This window comes from Eriocheir sinensis, chromosome 8 (assembly GCF_024679095.1).
Source record: "Eriocheir sinensis breed Jianghai 21 chromosome 8, ASM2467909v1, whole genome shotgun sequence".
NCBI classification, from domain to species: Eukaryota; Metazoa; Arthropoda; class Malacostraca; order Decapoda; family Varunidae; genus Eriocheir; species Eriocheir sinensis.
The window spans coordinates 16,471,959-16,481,432 of record NC_066516.1 but is presented as its reverse complement, the minus strand read 5'-3'; the positions used below and the strand labels follow the sequence as shown (position 1 = coordinate 16,481,432).

The 9,474-nt window shown below is 48.8% G+C and overlaps 1 protein-coding gene across 1 annotated transcript in view; it reads right to left on the bottom strand.

The window, feature by feature from the left end:
* Positions 1–1,839: 1,839 nt before the first annotated feature.
* Positions 1,840–9,474, bottom strand: part of LOC126995604 (uncharacterized) — a 101,418-nt gene continuing 93,783 nt past the window's right edge. The window contains exon 6 of the mRNA XM_050855302.1: positions 1,840–2,341. Within this exon, the coding sequence (XP_050711259.1) occupies positions 2,078–2,341 (264 nt within the window). The 3' untranslated portion in view covers positions 1,840–2,077. The remainder of the gene's footprint in view (positions 2,342–9,474) is intronic.

Below are 9,474 nucleotides of genomic sequence, written 5' to 3'. Positions count from 1 at the left end.
ACCGGTCAGAGCAGGAGGCCTGGCACAAAGAGCGAGGTCTGCAGGGCCGAACCGGGGCGAGGGGGAGGAGGGGGCAGCCAGAACATAACTCGGGCAGACACGACGCGGGACTGTGAGGGTCACGGGGGACCAACAAGCCGGGAAATGATGGCAATCACCTGGGGAGCCTCAAGCCAGGCCAGGGGGAACAGATGGAGGCTAGGAAAGGGTAAGAGGTTTGAGGGAGGGGGAAGGCTGTTGCACTACTACTACTACTGCTACTACTACTACTGCTACTACTACTAATACCACCACGACCACCACTACTACTACTAAGAAAAATCGATTAACAACACCCTATTTATATAATACGAAATTTATCTTATTAAGACAAATAATAAACTATTAATAATAAAAAAAACCTTTTATATGAGCCCTCCCTTGCAATAGTGAAGGAAGGAGGGGAGAGATGGGGAGGAAGGAGGAAGGAAGGAAGGACGGAGGGACGGAGGGACGGTGAAGAAAGCCATGAGAACCTTCCCTAGCGAGGATACGTGTGAGGGGAGGGTGAGAGGAGGGGAGAGGAGAGGAGAGGGGGATGTTAGTAATAGTACCTCACCTAAGAAGGGGAGGGAGGGCAGGGGGCAAGGGGTGCAAGTCGTACCTCCTCAGCGCCACAGGAAGTACTACAACGACCTCCGCTGCCCAATTAAATGATAGCACGGCGGAGAGCGGGCCCAGATCAGCAGGCATGGCGGGGGCGCAGCTCTTCCACTATCAGCAGGGCGTGCCGCGCGTCCCCCTGCAGCCCCTCAGCCCGTACTCACCCTGCCATGGATACTCAGCCACCCTACACCCCATCCATTCCCTTATACGCATCGGCAGGGTAAGGCACACCAACCATACACGCAGGAAAGCGATCCACTCCTTCCTTACACCCAAGTCTCACCCACACCCCTATACCACGGATGCTCAACCACCCTATACCCCTTCCCTTCCTTTACACATTTCGGCAGGGTGAGGCACGTTAGCCACACACGTAGGAGAGGCATTTACTCTTTCCTTACTACAAGCCGGACACACTCCTGTACTAATGCCCCACCGACCTCTTCCCCCCTTCCCTTCCCTAACAGTATCGGCAGGGTAAGGCAAGTGATTCAGACACGTGGAAAAGGTTACACTCCCTCCCTTATACAGCCAGTTCTCTTATGGGCAGGGTATGGGACGTATTACTCTAACTTTTCCTCTTCATGCACAAAAAAACGTTCTCTAAGGACACAAGAAAGGTATTACAAGCACTCCAACATTCTTTTGAGGAAGGAGAGACAAAAGGTGGGATTATATTTTTTTTTCTATCCAATACCGTTTTTAGGGCCCTGCTTTTCGTCCTCCATTCCCGGTAGCAGCGACGGGCCAAATTTTATCTTGACATAAACCCCCCAAAATAGAGGATGCATCAATTCATTACAAATGCGTTGATATATATTATAAAATGATTTGCATGAGGGATGATTATTTCTCATTAATTCGCTGAAAGGTGCCTTCGAGAAACATAATCCCCGCAGCTGCCGGGTTGTGTGGTTGTGTCAAGAATTATAAATGAAAATCGAAACTGGTGATTTTTGTATTTTTTTAGAATATTTCGTTCGAATGCCAAAGAAATAGTTGTATGAACGAGAACCAAACAGGTAGTTACATATCTGTGGCATGCTCTCTCTCTCTCTCTCTCTCTCTCTCAGCTACAAGAAAAGAAAAAAAATCAGACGCAATAATTCTTCAATCGAGGGTTTTGGTCAGTACTGGCGAGACGTCTTCTAATAACATAACGTCAAATAAGGAGCGAGGTATGTATCGCATTTTCCCTGAGCCACACCTTCCTTCACACACAGGTAGCGGCGACACAGAAATAAAAAAAAATGTTGAATAAAAAAACTCCCGACATCACAAACACCAGCAACCCGCAAATCATGTTCAGAGTTGGACTAATAATAATCTATCATTCGCGGACGTAAATCCTATTTAAAATAAAATTAATAGTTACTTGAATCGTTCTAGAAGTCAAAGTTTAGGTAAGGCTTTTTTTTTCTTTCGAGGTGTGTCATGGGAGTGGAGAGGCAATGGTGTGGCGGCGCCGGCCCGACTCAGCAGCGGCAGCGGCGGCCTGTAACCTGATCGATAGAGGAGGCGGCAGCGGCGGCGGTTGTGAGTGCGTGGAGCCGGGGCGGGCCGTCCTTATACCAATCCGGCTTGCCCCGAGCGGACCAAGGCGCCTTCGGCCACCACTGCTGCTACTTCTACTACTACAACTGACACTCACCTCTACTCCAACTATGTGCCAGAACAGGACTGGTAACCAACATACCTGAAAAAAAAGAAGAATGGCATTGACTATATGATACAATTAATTTTAAAACATAAGTTATCTATTAATTAGCTAGCCATTTTTATTTTACTTTTTCATGACAACTTCAGCGTTACTCTGTTTTTACCAATACCGTCTTCAATTCCCCCAAATGATAAAGAGAACAGGGCGGAATACTTGACGGGTCTTGTTAAAATACTGAAGGAGAAACATGCAGAAAGAAAAGGAACAGGAGTATGGGGGAATAAATGTGAGCAAAGGCACGGCTTTCGTAGTTTTGTGGATGCGCTTATAGGGATACATGTATTAAAAAAAAAAAAAAAAAAAAAAAACACTAATAAATAAATATCTATAAAAAACAAAGTGTATGTAATCACGATAAACACGACGGACGACTATCTGTATATACACCGTTATGACCACTAATTCGTTCACAAGAGGCTTAGGCAAAGGTAAAGAAAAAAAACAGTCCTCCGTCCCCCTACAAATGACCGCCGTCCTCCGCATCCACCTCCTCGGACCCTCAAGGCGTTTCAATTTGCAAAGGAACAGAAAACCATCAGGGTCGGCGGCCGCAGAAGAAGGGCGGGTGGGGAGGGGGCGAGGCGTACGGGGTGACGGGGTGGAGGTAGCGGCGGCGGAGGTCACGGTAGTGGCGGAGATGGGGAGCGGCGCCAGCGGGGCCAAATAGATTACTAATGGCGGCGCCTTGACACAAAAAACAGGGATGGTTGACGAGCATCACACATTCTCCGGGGCTCTCCGTGACGTCTGTTTTCATTCCTCTCTCCCTCCTCTCTTTTCCCTCAGCCGCCCGCTCAAGTCTCCCCTCTTCCTTCCCTCTTTTACCCTTCATCTCCTTTTCAATCAGCTTCTCTCTCTCTCTCTTTGCCTTTTCCCTACCTCTTTTCCCTCTGCCTCCCGCTCACTTCCTTCTTTTCCCTCCACTTCCCACTTCCTTTACTCTCTTTTCCTCCTTCCCCTCAATCGATTTTACCCTTCCCCTACCTCTTTATCTTCACTTTCCTCTTACCTCCTTCTCTTTCCTTCTTCCTCTTTTCCCTCCACCTCCCATTCCTTTACTCTTTCCCTCCCACCTCTTACTCAATCGGCCTCTCTTAAAACTCCTTATGCTTCTCCACTCCCTACATCCCCGCCCCCGCCCCGCCCTGTCCCTGTTCCTGTCCCTGCCCCGCGCCTCCTACCTCCTTCACTCATGTTGACGGGCAGGTTCAGCGAGGCCCGAGCTATCCAGTTACATATACGGACGTGAGACTTTAGGGAATCTGGCCATCGTCAAGCCTGCTGACAAGGACCGTGCGTGAGATAAGCAATTGGCGCGGCCAGATGAAGAAGGCGGTGGCGAGGGTGGGGGGAAGGGAGGAGGGTCGTGGTGGGGGTGGAGCTATGAGTGCCGTGGTGGTGGTGGTGGTGGTCACTCACTTGATAACGGCGTGACTGAGTCGTTGTGAGAGAAGTATTGAGTTTTTATAATTGAAAGTTTATGAATGGTTTGTTGAGCTGCATGTTGCACGCATGTACGCACACAAGCACACACAAACACAAACACACACACACACACACACACACACACACACACACAAAGCCTTCACGCAACAGCTTCACAAACAGATCCTCGACTTAGAAGCACAACTAGGCATAAATCAGCCACATATGGGCCATAAACACGATACGATGACCATCAATTACTTTTAATAAACCTCATCTCACGTCCTTAACACCCCGGGGGACATCAGGACCCAGCCGAGGCCCTCCGGCGTGCAAGCGTCAAAGGCCCCGCCGCCCTGCCAGTGGGTCGCGGCGGAGCGGGGCCAGCCGGGCAGGAACAACATAAACAATCAACAATCTCTCGATGTGGACAAACAAACCAACCTAACTAAACAAACCAAACACCAAACGACTCCTCTAATGAAGTGGGGGCACACGGCCACTTAAACACCTCCAGAAAGCGGCGCTGGGATCCATCAAGAGCCAATGAGTGGCACATCGACCACGGTGGCGTTGGGTTACAATCGCGCGGGGACAAGGTCGGGGCTCTTGGTCCGCTACGGTCGGCGAGAGCTGGGAATGCGACGGCGGGGGAGGCGTTGTAAAGGAGGCTTTTAAAACAAGAATGGGGCTTATTCGGGTTAATAGTGGCCCATGGAGAAGAGGAATGAGGGGAGAGCCGAGAGAAAAATCCCAAAGAAACTAAACCAAAAAGATCAGAAAATAGTGAATAAAACAAGTTCGCAAGCGCAATCAACAGCAAGCCGTAAAGATCTGAGACGGACATATACATAAATTACAAATGACGTGTGATTTATGAATATTTACCGCTCAATCAGGAACAATTAGCGCGAGAAGAAACAGCTGTACAGAGGAGTGGAGCAAGTAGGACATGGGAGGGGAGGGCGAAGGAGCTGGGAACGGAGGGAAGAACAAGAGGGAGAGGCGAAGGAGCCAGGAGGAAGAAGGATAAAAGATGGATAGAAACGGAAAACTTAGGGAGACAGGATAGGGATAGTAAAGGAATGGGAACCGGAAAAAAAGGAAAGACAGGGACGAGGGAAGAGAGATACGGATGGTAGACGGAGGAAAGCCAGAGACGTGAGACGGAAGATGGAGGGAAGAGGGACAAGGGGCGACAAGTGAGGGACGGGAGGCAGGACAAGTCGAGGCGGCATTAGGCAAGGGTGACGCGGCCAAGTGTGACGTGGAGGAGTCCCTCAGGAGCCATCCAAACGCCGCCGTGGCCAGCTGGGAACCCGCTCGCCGCCCCCAGATATGATCCAGGCGCCTATAACTCACTGCATTCACCTCCCCCCTACCCACAATCACCTTACGGTACCCCAGATCCCCTGCACTCACACCCCTTAACCTCACTACAGTCCACATGCATATCCCCTTCAATCACCTCTCAACCTCTATAACAGTATCTTACACAATAGCACGCAGCTTCTCACTCATCTCACCTCACATAATACGTTCAACTAACACCCTCATTCATCTCACACAACCTACACAACTATATATCCCCTCCTCATAATAACCCACACCTATACCTTCTTTCCTCTACGCAACACCCCACATGTAAACCTCTTGTTATCTTGCGAAACTAAAAACACTCACACGCACATCCTATCCACCTCACCTAACACTCACATAGACCCCCAAAACTCTAGAACCCCCAACCAGCGAAATCCTAACCAACCTTCACCTCACCTCGGAACATTTTTCAGCAGAACACACGTCACGTTATTGCAAAACTCCAGGAAAACGAAACCTTTTTATTTTTTTTGCTATCGCTATTTTGATGATAGTCTCTTTCTCTTTCTCTCTCTTTCTCCCTTTCCCTCTCCCACGCACACCGTCCCTTAACCTTTATGCGGTGGCAGGCCGTGAGGCGCCACATACCCCCGCCCACTGACCCTTGCCGCCACCTGACCACACACTCGCCGACTCCTAAATAAAGCGACGCCCTCATTACAAGCACGGCCCACCTCCATCCCTCCCTGCCCTTCCCTTCTATTACGAACCATCGGTAATGCCTCTGACACCCACCCATCACAAGCACTTCCCCACACTCTACCTACTCCTCCTCTTCCTTGATGTGTGTGCGTGTGTGAAGGGAGGATTGGGGGTATAGTGTAGGGAAAAAAGAACAGGGGGAGGGGGTATACGAGGAAAGGGGGGGAGGTGCGGGTGATCACATATATATCTATGAAAAAGAATACTCCAGTAATGCCGCGGAAAAATGTGTGGTCAAAAAAGAGGTATAACACGAGTGACAGTGTCGAGGTGAAATATGCACGAGGCGGCCACGGCATAAACGGCGGCCGAGAGACACACACCACCCGGGGAGCAGGACGGGGCTGACCTGCTGCTGTTACCGCCGCCATCACCACTGCCAACCAACACTACCACTGCTGCAACTTTCACCACCACTCCACTACCACTACCACTACTACTAACGTTTCTGCTTATATACTCCTAATGCTGTAACTCCACCAATGCCACCTCCACCCTCACTACTATTACTACTACTACTGTTTCTGCTTCTACTCCTAATGCTGTGACTTCACCACCGCCACCTCCACCCTCACTACTACTGTTTCTGCTTCTACTCCTAATGCTGTAACTCCACCAATGCCACCTCCATCCTCACTACTACTGCTACTACTGTTTCTGCTTCTACTCCTAATGCTGTAACTCCACCAATGCCACCTCCACCCTCACTACTACTGCTACTACTGTTTCTGCTTCTACTCCTCTCAACTCCACCATCGCTACTACCATAACATTACCCTTACTGCTAACTCCACTACCACTATCGCTACCGGTACCACTCTCACTACTGCAATTGTTTCTGCTTGTACTTCTACTGTTAATTTCGACATTGCTATTACTGCCACTGCTGCTACTGTTTCTGCTTCACCCTTACTGCTGCTGCCTCTAGTCACTACCGCCTACACACTGTTTCTGCTGGTTCGTTGCTGCTGACGCCACCATCACTCACAACGGCCAGCTGTCATAAACTCTGCTCTTTACACCTGTTGGAACGTTATGGCTCTCAACAGGTACACATTTTCACCGTATAAAGACTGTCCATTACAGTTACCCCCATCGGCACTGCTACACTGTCACTCATGTCATACTTGTCACTCCACATCCACATTTCCTAGAACTACATCACTGGTACTGCTCCTGACCTTCCCCATATCACTCACTACCTCTGCCAAACCTATTACTAACTGCACTTCCATCACTTCTAACAGTATCCATAACACGATCGCTATCATCACCATCACGTTCACTGCCAATCTAATTCCCCAGCACTATCCACATTTTTTTATATTTATACAGAACCCAAACCATATTATGTACAATACCAAAACACCACTTCATAATAACTACATGTGACATTTCATCCCCTCAATCATACCCACCTCCACTCATTTATTTACCTCTCCCACCTCCACCTATCCACTTATCCCCCCCCCCCCCTCCACCTATGATACATGACCTCCTAATGGCCAGCGTGTCACCTCACTCACCAGGTTTAACGCGGTAATTAAGAACAGTCCAGGCATGCGGGTTTTTATACCATGCGCTGTGACTGTAGTGCGTTTTTTTATGATTTATGCGCCGTAGAGGATCGGCGGGGCACGGTGTAAGGAAGGGACGTATCGTAGTAGTTAGTGATGGGGTGTGTGCGTGTTGCTTTGGTTATGTTGTGTTATCAGTGTAGTTACTGCGTCGTGTAAAGGTAATATTAAGAGAGGCTTGAACTTACACCGAGGCTTGAGCTGACGGAAGGAAGGAAGGAAGGGAAGGATGGAAGGAAAGACCGAACGAACAAATAAATGAAGGAGCAAACGAAGAAGCAAAGGAAGGAAGGAAGGGAAGGATGGAAGGAAAGACCGAACGAACAAATAAATGAAGGAGCAAACGAAGAAGCAAAGGAAGGAAGGAAGGAAGGATGGAAGGAAAGACCGAACGAACAAATAAATGAAGGAGCAAACGAAGAAGCAAAGGAAGGAAGGAAGGAAGGATGGAAGGAAAGACCGAACGAACAAATAAATGAAGGAGCAAACGAAGAAGCAAAGGAAGGAAGGAAGGAAGGATGGAAGGAAAGACCGAACGAACAAATAAATGAAGGAGCAAACGAAGAAGCAAAGGAAGGATGGAAGGAAAGACCGAACGAACAAATAAATGAAGGAGCAAACGATGAAGCAAAGGAAGGAAGGAAGGAAGGAAGGGAAGGATGGAAGGAAAGACCGAACGAACAAATAAATGAAGGAGCAAACGAAGAAGCAAAGGAAGGAAGGGAGGGAGAAGCAAGTGAGGCATTCATATCCACTAGACGCTAATTCGCACATAGAAAACGTCACACACACACACACACACACACACACACACACACACACACACACACACAAACACACACACACACACACACACACACACACACACACACACACACACACACACACACACACACACACACACACACACACACACACACCACCTGACCCTCTCCCAGGCACATCGCCATTCCTAAATCCACCTAACTTTGTGTATTTTGCCATTACAAGATTTCCTTTCGCTTCAGTCACATGAACACACATTACAAGAAAAGTTTGAGACCGAGAAAAAAAAAAAAACATCCAACGGCGCTTATGAAACAGTATGGCACTCCTAAAAGTCTTTGTTTTCAGAAGTATAATCAAGGTTTTTACGGCAGAAACGAAACTTTCCCGTGAATGGTCATAGAAGTCCCAGATGGTATGGCGGTAGTACGAGAACAAGGCGGACGAGGCTGATGAGGCAGAGGACTTGAAATGTATAGAGACGGAGACAGAGAGAGGGAGAGGCAGAGAGGAAGCTGCAGGCAAGGTGTGTGGCGGGCGCAGGCGAGATAGTTGTTAAAGCTGTGTTGGTGGAAGCGGCGGTGAGGCACTGCAGGTGTTTCAGGAGCCAGAATGGAGGCGATTGATACCAAGGCAGAAAATACAGAGGAGCCTCGGCAGGTGGTGGTCCGAGGTGTTCCCGTGGATGTAGTGTCAACAGTGAGGGATTAAGGGAAGGTCGGCGCAGGACTGAGTTTGGAGTATTGTAGACTGTCTCGGATTTATTACAGAAGAAAATTAATGAATCAGGTTGAGGGTGGAGATGAAGCTACTGCGGCTACTACAACTTACTAATGCTGCCACTAGTACTACTGCAACTAATTCTGCTACTGCTACTACTACTACTACTACTACTACTACTACTACTACTACTACTGCTGCTGCTGCTGCTACCACTGCTACTACGCCAGCAGTGCTACAAATCATATTCAGATCTAGTCATTGGAGATAAGTAATTAAGCTTGCAATGTTGTGGGCAAGGAAGAGGTGGACAAGATGGTGAGTTCGGGATGAAGAGGAGGAAGAAGAGTACGATGGGATGACCATGCACCGTCCTTCAAAATGACGATGAGGATGAGGATGAGGATGAGGAGAAGGAGGAGGAGGAGGTGAGTCTAGTGCATGAGGCTGAGTAAAGGAGGTCGAGGAGGAGGTTGGTGAGCCTGTACCGTCCATCAGGGTGAGTAAGGGAGGTGCGGTGCAGTGGTCCCCGAGGCTGAG